The sequence below is a fragment of the Peromyscus eremicus genome, chromosome 8a (assembly GCF_949786415.1).
Source record: "Peromyscus eremicus chromosome 8a, PerEre_H2_v1, whole genome shotgun sequence".
NCBI classification, from domain to species: domain Eukaryota; kingdom Metazoa; phylum Chordata; class Mammalia; order Rodentia; family Cricetidae; genus Peromyscus; species Peromyscus eremicus.
The window spans coordinates 84,794,144-84,810,158 of NC_081423.1; the positions used below are offsets into that span (position 1 = coordinate 84,794,144).

The following is a 16,015-nucleotide window of genomic DNA, read 5'->3' on the forward strand; positions in this document are numbered from 1 at the left end:
AAAGATAGATAGATCATGTCTATCTATCACTAAAATTTAGTGAATGGTTATATGTTCAATATGTTAAGAGTCCTAATTTCAAATAAGAAAGTTGACAAGTAAAGCTATAGAATTTACAATAACATGTGAGCCTAGGATTATCTACAGTAAAAAGTATGATACCAAGAAGGCATTATCATTTTTATTAAAGTAACAGGGCTTTCTTCTATAATTAATCATAGCAAAGACTTAGAACAGTGAAAAAAATTTGTTACAAATTACCTAAAAGTACCATTACTATGATCTATTCTAGGTCAAGTTATGTGGTAACTGGAGTAAGTTACGTGACAAAATCCAGCATAATACCTGCATAATGTTGAATCTGATAATAAGAAATAAAGCTATTTATAAAACTAACTTGACCCTTAATTTCTGTTTTGTTTTCTGAGACAAGGTCTCTGTGTAACAGCTCTGGTTGTCCTGAAACTTGCTCTGTAGACCAGGCTGGCCTCACAGAGATCTGCCTGCCTCTAATTCCCAAACACTGGGATTAAAGGCATGTGCCACCACTGCCTGGCTTTGACCCTTAATCTTTAAAAGAATTTTTACTAGCTTTTTTTTTTTTTTTTTTTTTTCGAGACAGGGTTTCTCTGTGTAGCTTTGCGCCTCTCCTGGAACTTACTTGGTAGCCCAGGCTGGCCTCGAACTCACAGAGATCCGCCTGGCTCTGCCTCCCGAGTGCTGGGATTAAATGCGTGCGCCACCACCGCCCGGCACTAGCTATTTTTAAAAAGTCAACAATGTTAATATACTTAACACTACCAAACTACACTCTTAAAATAGCCAAGTAAAGCCACCCGAACAGTCAGAGGCAGAGGCCATGACTACATAATGAGCCTTGTTTCCAAAGAACAAACCAACAAAAGCAGAAAGTTAAAACAGAGAAGCCTTGGGTGTAGCTCTACAGCAGCGCACAGACCCAGGATATACAAGGGTGGATATTCAGAACACAAAGCAAAGAAGAGGGGGAAAAGAAGGAAAAAGATAAATTAGTCATGTGATTTATCACAACTGGACTAGAAAAGAGGCTGTGCATGGTGGCAAAAATATGTAATTCCTATAATTAACAGGCTGAGGCTGTGGAGTCATACAGTTCAGGGCCAGCCTGGACTAAAAGGAGGCCCTGGTCCATCCTCAGCCCAACCCAATAAGAAAACAAACAAGGAACACATGAAAGCTGTAATCTCAGAATTCAAGAGACAGAGGCAGGAGGATCAGTACAAAAATCAAGGCCAGCCTGGTCTACATTTCAAGTTTCAGGCCTGTCTCAAGAAAATACAACAGAACTAAACTAAACTGCAAATAAGCTCTAAATTTCCCTTGTACTTTTTTTTTGGGGGTGGGGGGTGGGGGGAGAGGGTTTCTCTGTGTAGCTTTGCGCCTTTCCTGGAACTCGCTTTGGAGACCAGGCTGGCCTCGAACTCACAGAGATCCGCCTGCCTCTGCCTCCCAAGTGCTGGGATTAAAGGCTTGCGCCACCACCGCCCGGCTCCCTTGTACTTTTAAGTAAAGGTATTTATGTGTTACTGTGGGTTCACTACGTGCATGTTACCATGGAGCTGAAACTATAGCACCAATAAAACTTAATTCATTTTTCTCAAAGACCACACTGGGTATGGTACTGTACACCTATACTCCCAATACCTGGGGATCTGAGGCAAGAGAACCACAGAATTCTGAAGCTACCCTGAGTAATACCTATTTCAACAAAATAAAATAAACAAAATACAAAACTCAGACCCCAAAGACCTTCTTTTCAAGAAAGTAATAATTTAAAGAAAATCAAAATTCAACAGAGTTCTTTTTTAAAAACTGAGATTGCAGGGTGGTGGTGGTGGTGGTGGTGGTGGTAGTACACACCTTTAATCCCAGCACTCAGGAGGCAGAGGTAGGTGGATCTCTGAGTTTGAGGTCAGCCTAGTCTACAGAGCAAGTTTCAGGACAGCCAGGACTACACAGAGAAACCTTGTCTCAAAAAAAAAAAAAACAAAAAAAAAAACAAAAAAAAAAACAAAAAAAAAGAATTTTAAAAGCAGGGCTAGGGATGTAGCTCTTTGGCAGAATGTTTGCCCAGCATGCCTGAAGCCTCCAGTTTAATCCATAACACAAACAAACCAATAGTTGTTTGTTAGTAGTGTTTTGGTTTAGTTTTTGAGACAGTCTCACCAGGTAGCCCAGGCTGACCTCAAATTCCTGCCTCCACGTCCCAAGTGCTAGAATTATAAGTGTGCACTACCACAGGTGCCTGGTAAAAGCAAGTTTTACTAAATGGAAGAGTCTAGCACTCCCTGTTCTCTTGCTTATCTTAACACACTGATTAGACTTCAGCATTCATGTGAAGAGCCATTTCCAAAATTCAAAAGATTCTTATTGGCACAATTATCTTTAAACCTCCCTTTATATAAGGCCCTTTATGGTCAGAAGCAGTTTCCCCTCGTTTCTGAGATAGCATTCATATCAAATCTGCAACCATCAATAGCTTCAAACCAGCAAGAACTAAAATGCAAATTCGGTTGGTTGCTTTCCAACGAGCAAGAGCTCAGAGGCAGACATGTTAGTATTTTGGGTTTTATCGAATGACTGGTATAGTTTAAAGGAAAAGTACAACAGAACTTTAAATCATGTATTTTCCAGAGCTTGATCTAAATCTGAGGAATGGTCTCTGCTTGGACAGTCCTAGGAAATGTCTTCTTTATTTTACATTTCATGCAGGTTAAATTTCCTCTCTACCACTACATCCACTCTGACACAAAGCAAAAGAGCCACAGGAAAACCACTGGCTTTAGGGAGAGCTTGGAAGGACCCAAGTTAAACCTGCTGCTGAAAAATCCTCACGCTCAGTAGGCACGTAAAGTACCATGGAAGGCATAGAGAGACCACTCTGAGTGACAGATTCCTTCCAGCACCGACATCATCTCCACACACACACAATGCAAACAGCTTGGGCCATCCATAGTATGGATGGCCCAATATATTTTAATGACACAGCAACTTATTCTCACCAATTACTGGCAAATATGGAGGCTATATATAATGACTTAAGATAAGGTTGTAGGAAAAACAGACTATTCTAGTAGGGGAGAATATGGGAAAAAGCCGAAATCATGTTTAAAAGGACAACAAATATATCTAGGAATAAGATTTGTTTCACAAACATTGTTTCATTCATTTTGGTAAATTTAAAAAACTTACCCTGAAGAGATTTTCCCAATCCCTGGCCCAGCTTCCACCCATGTTTCTGGAGTAAGCGGTGTCCAATATTATCCTGACAGACAGAACAGAGAGACAAACCAAAAATATTCCAATAATATATTCTTCCCTTCCTAGGTGACATTAAAATAGGTGATGACAAGAGATAATTCTACATATATGCATGCAAAAAAGGTGCTAATAAAAGGGTAAATGTGCCCAGTAAAAGGGACATTAATATAAAAAGAAATGCTGGCTAGTATTTTATATGGGAAGAACATATGGGGAAAGGGTCCTTTCTGATAGTGTGCTGGGCAACTTCTGTACATAACACTTTGAAACAAGAAAGGGGGAAGGAAAAAGGGGGAGAATCCACTTATGAAGTTTTAAAACTAACATTAAAAAGCATAAAATCAAGGTATTTATACAATCATATCCACCACCTAGACAGCACCACTTTAAGATTTTTTTTAAAAGAAAAGAAAAGAAACTCTGCATTGTGTTTAGTTATTTTGTTTATGTGTCAGGCTTTCATGATATAAAGTAAGTTGTAAGTGGAAGGCTACCCCAGCACGAGAAATGGAGACAACCACCAAATCCAGGCTAGGCTTGATTGGCTTTAATATCTATAACATATAAATATAACCAGCATGCAGCCAATATTAAACTGAAAACATTGAGGTTAGTAAAACAAGAAGTTAAATTGAATAAACAAAAAATAAAATGAGCTCAAGCACAGACTGAGTGATGCATTTCAACGTGTAGTCTAACAAAAATGCTAAGATGTTAGAATGAAACAGGCCTAGCAATAAGTCAACAGTAAAGAACCATTAGTGCATGTGGGGTCAACATACATAATGTCTCATCTGGAAACGGTATTTCAATGTAAATAATATGAAAGATACTAGAAACAACAATTAAATGTCAGCTACTGTGTGGAGAGTCAAGAAATCAGAACTTCCATAGCCCTGTTTAATACTCTACTTTAAAACTACTGTGAAGTAACAAGACCAAGCTTAAAGAACTACTGAACACCAGGAAAAACATGCTACCAATCCAGAGAAAAGCTAAAGGCTGAGCTATAGCTCAGAGGAAGAACAGCTGCCTAACATGCACCAGGCTGAGTCCAATCCCCAGCACCACGCACACATTAAAATAAACCAAAAAAAAACCTTCAATATGTATTTCATGTAATTTATAAAAGTAATCTAATATTGTCATCTGGAATTAATTTTACTATATCTGAAATCAATTAATAAAGACTCATAAATTATCTACTTACTTTTCTTTTTCTTTTCTTTTTTTGCTCCTTTCAGTTTTTGGTGACAAGGTTTCTCTCTGTAGCTCTAGCTGTCCTGGAATTTGCTCTATACACCAGGCTGGCCCTGAACTCACGGAGACCCGCCTGCCTCTGCCTCCCAAGTGCTGGGATTAAAGGCATGCACCACCAACACTCAGCTTGTTTTTGTTTTTCCTCAAGAACAATTTCCTTCCACAAGTTTAGGACAACATGCAGTTGAGTGACAGCTATTTTACTGGTGGAAGTGAGAGAACAGACTTTCTCAGCAGGATCTCATCAGCTTAGGCCTGTCTTAAGACTTGCTATATACCCAAGGATGACCTTAAACATCTGATCTTCCTGCCTCTACTTCCCTAGAACTGAGATTACAGATATGCACCACCATACCTGCTTTATATAATGCTGGAAAGACTGAGCCTAAAGCTTCATGCACACTAGGCAAACACTCCACCAACTGAATGGTTGGTAGCCCCCCCAAGATACTTCTTTTGTGGTTTTGATTTTTCTAGACAGGTCTCACTATGTAGCCTACCAGGCTAGCCTGGAACTTGTGATACTCCTGCCTCAGCCTTCCCAGTATACCACCATGCCTGGAGTACTTAATTTTATAGGGCTCCAAGGTGTTTTGAAAAAACAAAAGGCAGGGGCAAACAATAAAATGCTGTTTTTAAAACAAAAGGAACTACAGTGATATATAGTATACCCCCCCACATATATGGTATATTAAAAGGTCACTAGAAATTATTTTTGCTAAAAATTGAAAGAATTAGGAAACACAAGGCTGTGTGCAATCCCAAGTGATGCTCACATTAAATATCACAAAACTTCACTGAATACTGTTTCTGTTCTTCTTCTCTCCTACATTGCTAAGAAAAGTATCATCTCACCCAATACTGAATATGCCTAACTATTTATAAATAACTTTATTATTTAAAAAAAAGGCCAATCACATTGAATCATCTATAATCCCAGGGATTATATAGCAAGTCTAAGACAGGGAGGTAGAGGCAGAACTCAAGTAGATCAAGAGTTCATGGTCATCCTTGGCTACACAACAAATCTGAAACTAACCTGGGCTAAATGAGACAAAAGAACAAAAAAGGCCTAGGGATTTAGTATAGCTGTACAATACTTGCCCAGCAGTGAGGCCCAGGTTTGAGCCATACTATTCCAAAATTTGTTAATTAAAAAATAAAACAAAATTATATGAAAGCTGAGCACAGCAAAAAAAGCTCTCATTTTCCTACTATCAAAAAATGTATCTATGTATGAGTGTACCTCTAGAAATGACAAGGACAGCTAAATCATTCTTAGTGTGTAGCTGAGCTTGAGGTGGTGGCACACTCCTCATAATTCTAGCAACAAGGAGTCTAAGGCAGGAGGATCACCTTGAGTCCACCCAATGATAGCCATGACTACACAGCAAGTTCTTATCTCAAAAACACTAGATAACTAAACCATTTCAGCCCATCACTGTTTACTCTCTGGCTGCACTAATGCTGTAACTGTATCTGGCACAAAGATTCATGTACTAAATAATGCTGACAACAATTGTTGTCCCTCCCCCATTTGTTGTTTTGGTGTTTTTATTTCTACTTCAATCTCTGGCCACATGAGATGAGACATTATGCTGACTGGGTTATATTATGAATGCACTAAAATAAACAGACAGATGAAGCAGTACGCTATTTCCAAAAGCAGTGCAAGTGGAGTGAAAGCATTTCCATACGAACCTGGCTTTAAAAACTGGGCTGTCAAAAGAACAGTTAAATGTAACACAAAGTAAGAAACTGTCCGATCACTAATGGTCGCTTTATTTTTTTTATCTTTTTTTGTATTGTTTTCAATTCACTGCTTGCAAGTAATGTATTTATTAAAGAAGACTGAAAGCATAAGTAAAATCACAAGTCAAGAGCAGCTGAGAGATTCAAGAGCAGTGTGTTGTGACTGACACAGTGAAAGGAAAAGCCAATGTTAAAGGGAGAAAAAGAAAAGTTTAGGTCATACACATTAGCACTTTGACAACACCACTCAAGAGGCTGACTGTCACCTCTGAGGAAAGCTACTGTATGGAATGCTAGTGGTATTACCCTTCTAAAACCTAATGTTAAACTCCTCTAACTAAATATACTTTCTCAACTTTGCTGAGTAGGAGCAGAGAATGGAATGTTCAAGGCTATAAACTATCGAACATGCCACTGAGGCCTTCTGACTAAAATAGGCAACAAAGCTGTAGACATGACTCCTCACCAGCCTCAAGTAAATGAATAACTAACAAAGAAAATCTGGGCCTCTCCTATCATTTCCAAACTACCTGCTTTTGGAAGAAAGGCTGCCGTGTGGCTCGGAAGTATTCAGTACAATCTCCTACCAAAAAGTAAGAGAAAAAAAAAAAAAGCAAGTGGTGGTGGCTATGATGGAGAAATATTTTATACCTGTAAGAAATTGTCAAAGAATAAGTTGTTGTTGTTTTTTAAATTGGTGTGTGCATGTGTGTGCGCGCTTATCTGCATGTTCCTGAGTAGGTCAGAGGTTTCAGATACCCAGGAGCTGGAGTTAACATGCACCTAAGAGCTTCCCTGATGTGGGTGTGGAGAATCAACTTGGTCCTCTGCAAGAACAATACTCACTCTTAACCACTTGGTTATTTCTCCAGCCCACAGAATAAATTTAAAAAGAAAAGAAAGAAGAGAAGTAAGGCCAGGTGTGGTAGCACACACTTATTCTCTCTCAGCACTTGGGAAGCAAAAGCACCCAGATCTCTTCAGTCCAAGTATAGCCTGGTCTATAGGACATGTCCTGTTCCAAAGACAGCCAAGGCTACATAAGGAGACCCTGTCTCAATAAAACAAAATAAAGTAATAGACAAATTGAAGGAAGATAAAAACTAAAAGCCCCAGGAACTTGAGAATGATGGATACAAGGAAAACACAACAAAATGCTTTTATAAAAAAATAAAACTTGTCCATCTCTTAACTATAGAAATTTTCACTATCAATAAACAAGGGGCTCAATTACTATGCTGCAGAAAACAAGTAATGTATTTTATTTAGGACTGTGATTCTGTGGTTTTCTCATGATAGAGTCTCATGGCTATAATGGTAGATTGACATAAAAAATTAAACTTTTGGCCGGGCGGTGGTAGCGCACGCCTTTAACCCCAGCACTCGGGAGGCAGAGCCAGGTGGATCTCTGTGAGTTCGAGGCCAGCCTGGGCTACCAAGTGAGATCCAGGAAAGGCGCAAAACTACACAGAGAAACCCTGTCTCGAAAAACCAAAAAAAAAAAAAAAAAAAAAAAACCTTAAACTTTCAACAGTAATAGTGACAGAATATAGAAAATGAGCATTACATATAATTCTAAAATTGTTAACTACTGGAAAAAAACCAGCAACTCTTTACTATTTTGTCACTACAATAATTACAAAAATATTTTTTAAGTAATAAAAATAAAATACATACAGCCAGACATAGTGGCACAAATCTGCAATTCCAGCACTTGAGAGACAAAAAACAACCTAGTCTACTCAGTGAGTTCCAGGACTACAGTATGAATTAGACTTAAAAAGTGTAAGAGCCGGAGGTGACAGGGCACACCTTTAGTCCCAGCACTTGGAAACAGAGACAGGAGGATCTCTGAGTTTGAGGCTAGCCTGGTCTACAGAGCTAGTTCTAGGATAGCCAAGGTTACACAGAGAAATCCTGTCTAGAAAAACAAAAACAAAAACAAACAAAAGTAAGAGAAAGCCAGGCATGGTGGCTCACCCCTTTTATTCCAGGACTCGGAGACAGAGGCAGGTGGATCTCTTGAGTTCAAGGCTAGCCTGACATCAGGACATCAGTTCCAGGACAGTCAGAACTACATAATAGGGAGATTTGTTTCAAACAAAACAAAACAAAACAAAACAAAACAACAACAACAACAAAAAAAAACGAAAGAAAGAAAGAAAGAAAGAAAGAGAAACAAAGAAAAGGCTATGAGGTATAATGTCATGTGCCTATAATCCCACTGAGAGATGGAAGGAAGATCAGAGATCCAAGTCATCTTCTGGGCCCTGAAGCCAGTATACAGGCTACAAGAAATTGTCTCAACAAGATAGCCACGTGTGATAGTTCATACTGAAATCCTAGAACTTGGGAGGTTAGAGCAGTACTGTACTGGCATGGACAGAGCAGGGAGACACTGTCCAAAAAAAAGAGAGAGAGAGAGAGAGAGAGAGAGAGAGAGAGAAGAAAAAAGTTAATAATATCTACATAGGAGTTTTAAATTATTTTACAAAAACAAAATTTAATCTTCTTTTTTAGTCTTTTCAAATAATGCAATGTACAATCACAAAGATGTATGGTGGTAATAGGCTAGACGGTTTACAATTTAAATGTACATGTAAGAATTACAGGGAGGGGCTGGAGAGATAGCTCAGAGGTTAAGAGCTCACTGGCTGCTCTTCCAGAGGACTTGAGTTCAATTCCCAGTACCCACATGGCAGCTCACAACTGTCTGTAACTCCAAGATCTGATACCCTCACAGAGACATACATGCAGGCAAAACACCAATGCACAATTAAAAAGAAAAAAAAAAAATCACAAGGAATTTCTATTTTAAGCTAAGAAATAAGTCAAAGGAATTTTTCTTAAGGAGGATACACAAAAAACGATTTTCTACCTTATTCAGTTTCCAGAGCTGAGATTCAAAATGGCAGCTCTATGTTCTTCAGCTGAAAATGAAATCCTACTGTGTTCAAATGAAGCTGAGCTGAAAATCCATTTGGGGGGTGGGGGTAAGAATTACATCTATTGACTTGTTTTGGTTTTCTATTTCTAAAATTCAAACATAAATTAAAATCATGTATTACCACCAAGCATGGTGGTGTGCACCTTTAATCCCAGCACTCAGGAGGCAGGCAGATCTCTGCAAGTTAGAGGCCAGCCTGGTCTACAAAGTGAGTTCCAGGACAGCCAAAGCTGTTACACAGAGAAATCTTGTCTCAAAAAACCACACACCAAAAAAAAAAAAAAAAAAAAAAGAAAGAAAGAAATTCTATACTACCAACATGTGTTCTTGTCTATTATGTGGGAGTTTTCAAATGAGAAGATCTTTAAAAGCTAGAAGTGCTTTATAAGTAACCACCAATAATGCTTAAAATGTAATACCAACATTAAAAAAGAAAACAAATAAAAACATCATTAACTATTTTAGATGGCCCTCACCATTTTTATCTATTAATTAAACACAAAGTAGAAAACTTTCCCAGGAACTACTCTCTGCTCCATGTAACTATATACTGCCCCAGTAACAAGGACCATTTGGCAACACCATCATGTATGATGGGAGCCTGCCGAAACATAGATAAAAAATTATTTTAGCTAAAGGGGCTGGCTACAAGTTTTGATACTAGAAAATAGAATCTCATATCTCAAGAGAAAACTACACTTCTGATATATCAGTGACTAAATAAATATTAATCTCAGACTCAATTTTCTTTTAGTTGACAACCACATTCAATTTATAAAATTTGGCCCATTTTCAGCAGGACAAAAATGGTCTCTTGAGTGGGTTGTAAGCTTTGCTGATTGTGTATTAGAGAGACTCTATAAGCAAGAACCAAAGCTACCAGGTGAACCCATGCAAAGAACAAATTTGTAAAAATTCCCCAAACAAAAAACATCTACAGCTCACTACAGATGACAAATGAAGGCTAGAGAGAAAAGCCATAGAGTAATGCTACACCATTCAGCTCCAAGAAGCACATTGTTTGTTGTGCAGTCCACGTAAAGTCACTGCTAAGAGTCAAATTAGCAGTCTCACGGAGTTACATTTTGGAACTAGTGGAGTCCACAGATCTAAACAGATATGCAATATAACAAAACTCCAGCTTTTGTGCTACTAAATCCTTAGATAAGTAAATTAAACATTGACAACTAGAGTTTGAAAACTTAACACTAATTTTTAAAACTCATTCAACCCGACAATTCCTAAAGTCAGGATTTTAATCAGTCAGGTAGAATGAAAAAGCAACTAATGGCTGATGGACAGTTGTACTTGGTACATTAGTACAACTGGACCAATGACAGCATCTTTTCAAATCTATGATGTAGGCATTTTGTGTTTTGTTCAACTTTTATTATCCTATCTGATTTATCATCTTCAAACTAAGATAAAGGTCACAAAAGATCATATCCTAAACCATACCAATCGATTCTTTTAATTATCATAGAATCTAAGATTGTGCTACAGCTTTAGATTACATTTAGTTTTCCAAATATTTTAAATGTATGGAGGTCATAATTGTGGCTTGGACTTCAAAATCTCATAAACTAACAACTTTTAAAGTTCAAACTAAAAAAGTTGTTTGTGGTAAAGAAAAAAATGTTAGATTTTGTTCTCACCATAATTCAGATAATCAAATTACCTGTCACTTCTAATGTAATTTTCTTAGAAAATGTTTTACTCTTGATCAGAAGGATATTTTATTAGTTGAAATAAAGGAAAGTAAAACTTTATAGTAAATATTATCAAATACTTTATGAATCTTAGATTTTGTTTTTAACATTTGCCTACTAAAACTGAACAACTGTATCATCTCATTAACAGATTCAGACTTCAGAGGTTCACTTAAGGTATAATTTATTAGCATCTTTGAGTCTCATTTCACGTATTGCTGGTTTGTATCAAATATGCTCTATTATGAAACAAATAGCCTTAATTCCATACTTGTAACAGCCCTTCATACAGGCATATTCTTGACCAAAACCTGGGCAGACCTCCACAGCTATCAGCTGCTGCAGGTCACCCTTCTTATTTATTTAAATGACTACAATTTTAGCTCCTGCAATGATCTGTAGACTCCCAAAGCTGTGTATTTCCAGCCACTTTTGAGTTGCATGCTGTAGCAAAACAGTCAGCACCTCTCAAGATATTGCTGCAGAGAAAGATTTTAATTCAGCAGAGGCTCTTTCTGTGTTAGAAGCAACATTTCCCCCTTAGAACAAAACAGCTCAAGATAGCCAGCCAGCCCTGTAAGTAAATATATACTTATTATCTGGTGGACATTCAGATGATAGGGGACTTTTGCCTTTGGATAAGAAGAAACACTACCTACTTTGATATCAATCATGTAGGAGTTCTTTTAAAATTTCAAATTTTATTTCCAAATGATTACATAGCAGAACTAAAGCCCTTTGTTTTCTGGGTCCCACTTTTCTTTTTTTGAGTCCTACTTCTATTTAACACAATGCATCCTACAAAGGTCTTCTGCTATTACTTAAACTACCAATTCACAATTAATATGTATGTTTATGGATTCCAGCAATAATTTTCTATTGAAATATAACTTAATATAATATATTCATCTCTGACCACACATTTATTTTAAAAAGTAAAGATGTGGTCTGAGCACATTATCATTTGTTATTTTAAACGGAGAAGATTAACATTATCTAATAAAGAACACTTAAGCCAATTCTACTCTTACTCACTGAGATTACTGGGCAATGATTACACAAGCAGACTGTCTTGTCACAGTGCTTTGCTTATGAATACGACATGTCCAAGAAAAAAGTCCTGGGCACTGTGAGGAAACAGAATCATTAGTCTCATGTCACAGGAATGGATTAAAAGAATTATAATGTGGACCTATACAGGATTTAAAAGTGCTAAATGTCAATGCTTTAAAAAAAAATTTATTGAGTACACTGACAATGAACCAGGCTCCAGATTCAGACTAATTAAACTTCCTGATACTGACAAGTCAAAGTACTCAACAGAAAGAGCTTATCCATGTGCCTCACAGAATACGGTACTGGGGAGTTGTTACTAGTGGTTTGTTCTTAAAACTCTGACACAAAGAAATATTTTTAAATTAAAATGGGAAAACTAAATCGTTTTCGATTACAAAACCATGTATCTTGCCTATGGATTTCATTATAAAATTCTGCCTGATGATAATCTCCAAAACAGAACAAGGCACATATCTTGGTGATTTTTAACTCAGCAAAATGGGCGTGGCATTTTAATCTTATGTTACAATATAAAACTGGACTTTCAGCACATTATCAGATATGAACTCTCCCTCTGCAGCATTATCACATGCGTCATCAATTACTGCCATGCCTAGTCTAGCATCATCATGCCAGCACATTAAGACAGAAAGTACTATATGCAGTGTTCACTGGACCAGAAAGACAGAAATAAGAAGGGGAGGTAGGGGAGAAAGAAACCCTAGAGAAGAAATTAAAAGAAGGCAGACCGTGCAATACAAACCAGATCATGGCTGCTTAGCTAATATGGGCCAACTGCTGTGGAAGAAAAATGTCGAACACCCCAAGTTGTGTAAATTTCTGTAAACATCTAAACACACACACAAACACACACAACACCAACCTAATTAGGAACATAAATATATGTTGATCCTTTACTATGTTAGTTTTGAAAACAAGAGCTAAATTATCTATACTTTCTAAGCCTTCTTGTTATCTCCCAGAAGAAAAGGCAACCAGTGTTTCTTCCATGGAGGGGACCTATCTTGACTAATACAAAACTAGGACTCCCTTTCTGACCTTTTATCCATTCAAGCTTTACCAATGCTTCAAAGAAATCCTTTTAAGTATGTATATATAAGCATAAAGTTTTAATACCGACAGTAACAAGTTTAGACACTTTAACAATGGATAGTTATTCAAAAATAATGTTTTCTTTTTTAAATGCTCAAAACTTAATACTTTTTTTTTTAATTAAGAGACAAAGAAAATAAATTCCCTTGTTCTATGACTTGGTATCATTGTTGTCATAGGTTAAGAAGTGTGAAAAGACAAAAATAACTAACTTCTGACCTGAAAACAAGAAACAAAAAAACAACAAAAAAAAAACCCAAAAACCACCAAACATTTCTTAAGCTAGAGGCCAAGCTTACCATGTCTCCTCCCAAGGGTCTAACAGTTTGCAACTTCTTAACTCTTTCTACTGGAACATTTCACACATGATTATACTGCCCAGAAAAGGTATTAAAGGATCAAAATACATTTTACTCCTTTACTCAATTTACAAAAACACTACACCCAACTTTCTGTCTTTATCAAAGCTTAATATGGGCCAAAATGACATTTTTTCCATTAAATCCTGACTTTTTTCTCTGTGTTTTACACTGACTTCCCAACATTATTAATCACATCCAAACCTCACCTAATTACTACAGGGCATGCAGGATAACGGCTCTAAACTGTACTGTTCGTTCTACCTAAGTTTAACTTCACTCACATCACGGGTCACACGAGCTCTGCCTAACTAACTGACTAAGACCCAAAGTGAGCACGGGTCATCTTACCGATTCTATAGGCTTGTCAAGGGATGCTTGCTCAATCTCCAAATGTCCTTCTTCATACTGATCAAAGTGATTACCCTGGAAAAAAAACCCTGCAGTTATTTTTCAAAAGTAATTAATATTAAAGTGACTGATAACCCAACCAAGTACAAGTTATTTTTAGTACTTTTTTTCAGCAGAAAACCAAAACTGTACCACAAATTGAGACTCTTTAAAAAAAAAAAAATTCTATAAGGCCCAGTGAGATGGCTCCATACTGTAAAGGCATGTGCCACCAAGCCTGACCACCCAAGTTTGATCCCTGGCACCCACATGATGGAAGAGAACCTACTTCAGTCAAGTTGTGCCATGATAGCCTCATGTGTGCCATAAAACACACAAACCCCACATACTGCTAAATAAAAAAATATATTTTTCTTAAAAATTGCCACCAGATGATGCAGCTCAGAGTTAGAGTTCTTAATCAGCACACATGAGGTCCTAGGTTCAATCCTGGGATACAGAAGGTATACACTCACCCATAAAATCAGTTCAGGATAGGAAAGATGGCTCAGAAGGGAAGTATGCAAGCCTGGTAACCTGAGTTTGATCCTCAGAACCCATGTAGAAGTGGAAAGAGAGAAGAACTCCATAAAGTCATCCTCTGACCACCACATGTAATAAGCTATGCCAGGTGAGTCTACACATGCAAACACAAACTCTTCACTAGAATTTGGAGGTATAATTTGTTGGGGGATATTTGATCGCACTATGAAATTCCCAGACTGTGTTAATAAAATTAACCTTGGATGGGAGCAGAGCCAACAACTAGTCATAGAGAACAGAGGGCAGAGGAAGATGGATAGAGAGACACACCGGAAGGAATAGGGAGGGACTTAAGGGATTCTCAGGTCTTTTTGGTTTGGGATGGAAGAAGAGACACTCTCTTGTGGGTCTCTGGCCAAAAAGTAAGGTCAGCTGGCTGCTTCTCAGCTTCTCTGATCTAGCAGGTTTTCACCCCAACATCTGACTCCCAAGTCTTTATTGGTAAATAGAACAACTTAGATAAAAATAATAATTCACTGGTAAACAAGCTGACTAGCAGGCCTGGCACACACCTTTTATCCCAGTACTTCGAGGCAGAAGCAGGCAGATCTTTGAGTTGGAAGTCAGAACAAATTCCAGGACAGCAGTGCCACACAACCAAACAGGATGGGGGTGGGGGGGAGACATGAGGACAGGGACACATTGCTTACTATGCACAAGACTCTAAGTTCAATCACCAGCACAGGAAAATAACAAAAAGAAAGGAAGAAATAGTGAAAGATGGCAGGCAAGCAAAACAAAAAGAAAAACCTTAAGTGTCTATATCTGGAGCTGGAGAGACGGTTCAGTGGTTAAGAGTACTGACTGCTCTTCCAAAAGACCCAAGTTTGATTCCCTTTGCTGACATGTTTGTTGGCTCAAAACCATCTGTAACTCCAACCCCAGGGGATCCAAGGGCACCAAGCATCCGCGTGGTGCACAGGTACACATGCAGACAAAACACCGATACACATTTTTTTTAAAAAGTCTATGACTGGGAGCCTGGAAAGATAGCTTAGCAGGTAAGAGAGAGCACTAGCTGCTCTTGCAGAGGATCTGGATTCAGTTCACAGCATCCACATGGCAGCTCACAACCCTCTGTAACCCCAGTTCCAGCATCCTCTTCTTGCCTCAGGCACTAGACATGACACAGTATACATGCAAGCAGGCAAAACATTCAAACAAATTTTATAAATATATAACAGAGTTTAAAAGAGTCTGTGTCTGGGAGCTAGAGATGCTGCTCAGAGGTAAAGTGTTTTCCCAGAACGCAAGAGACCCTACATTCAATCACAAGCCCTGGGAAATTTTTAAAAAAAAAAAAAAAAAAAAAAAAAGACTAAATCTAAAATTCTGAACTTTTTTTCCCCAACAAATGTCTAAATTGTTAACTAAAAACATTATCAACATCCACGTGACATCTATGCTTAAACTGACTGCATCAGGAAGACAGCATTGCTTTTTAACTATTTTTATTATATTTACTTATTTATATGTGTGCTTGTGCATCCATGAATGTGCCAATCCACCATGAGGAGGACCTCAAGGACCACTTCCAGGAGTCAGTTCTTTATTCCAATATGTGGGTCCCACAGATCAAACTCAAG

At 37.8% G+C, this 16,015-nt stretch overlaps 1 protein-coding gene across 2 annotated transcripts in view; it reads right to left on the bottom strand.

The window, feature by feature from the left end:
• Gpatch8 (G-patch domain containing 8) overlaps positions 1–16,015 on the bottom strand; it is a 72,642-nt gene that overhangs the window by 42,761 nt on the left and 13,866 nt on the right. The window contains exons 2-4 of one of the 2 annotated variants that reach the window (XM_059271878.1): positions 13,848–13,922; positions 6,262–6,279; positions 3,232–3,304 (exon numbers count right to left, since the gene is read on the bottom strand). Coding sequence is in view for 1 of the 2 variants with exons in the window: in XM_059271877.1 (XP_059127860.1) it covers positions 3,232–3,304; positions 13,848–13,922 (148 nt within the window). In the remaining variant the exon portion in view is untranslated. The remainder of the gene's footprint in view (positions 1–3,231; positions 3,305–6,261; positions 6,280–13,847; positions 13,923–16,015) is intronic. The other variant, XM_059271877.1, reaches the window with a different exon arrangement.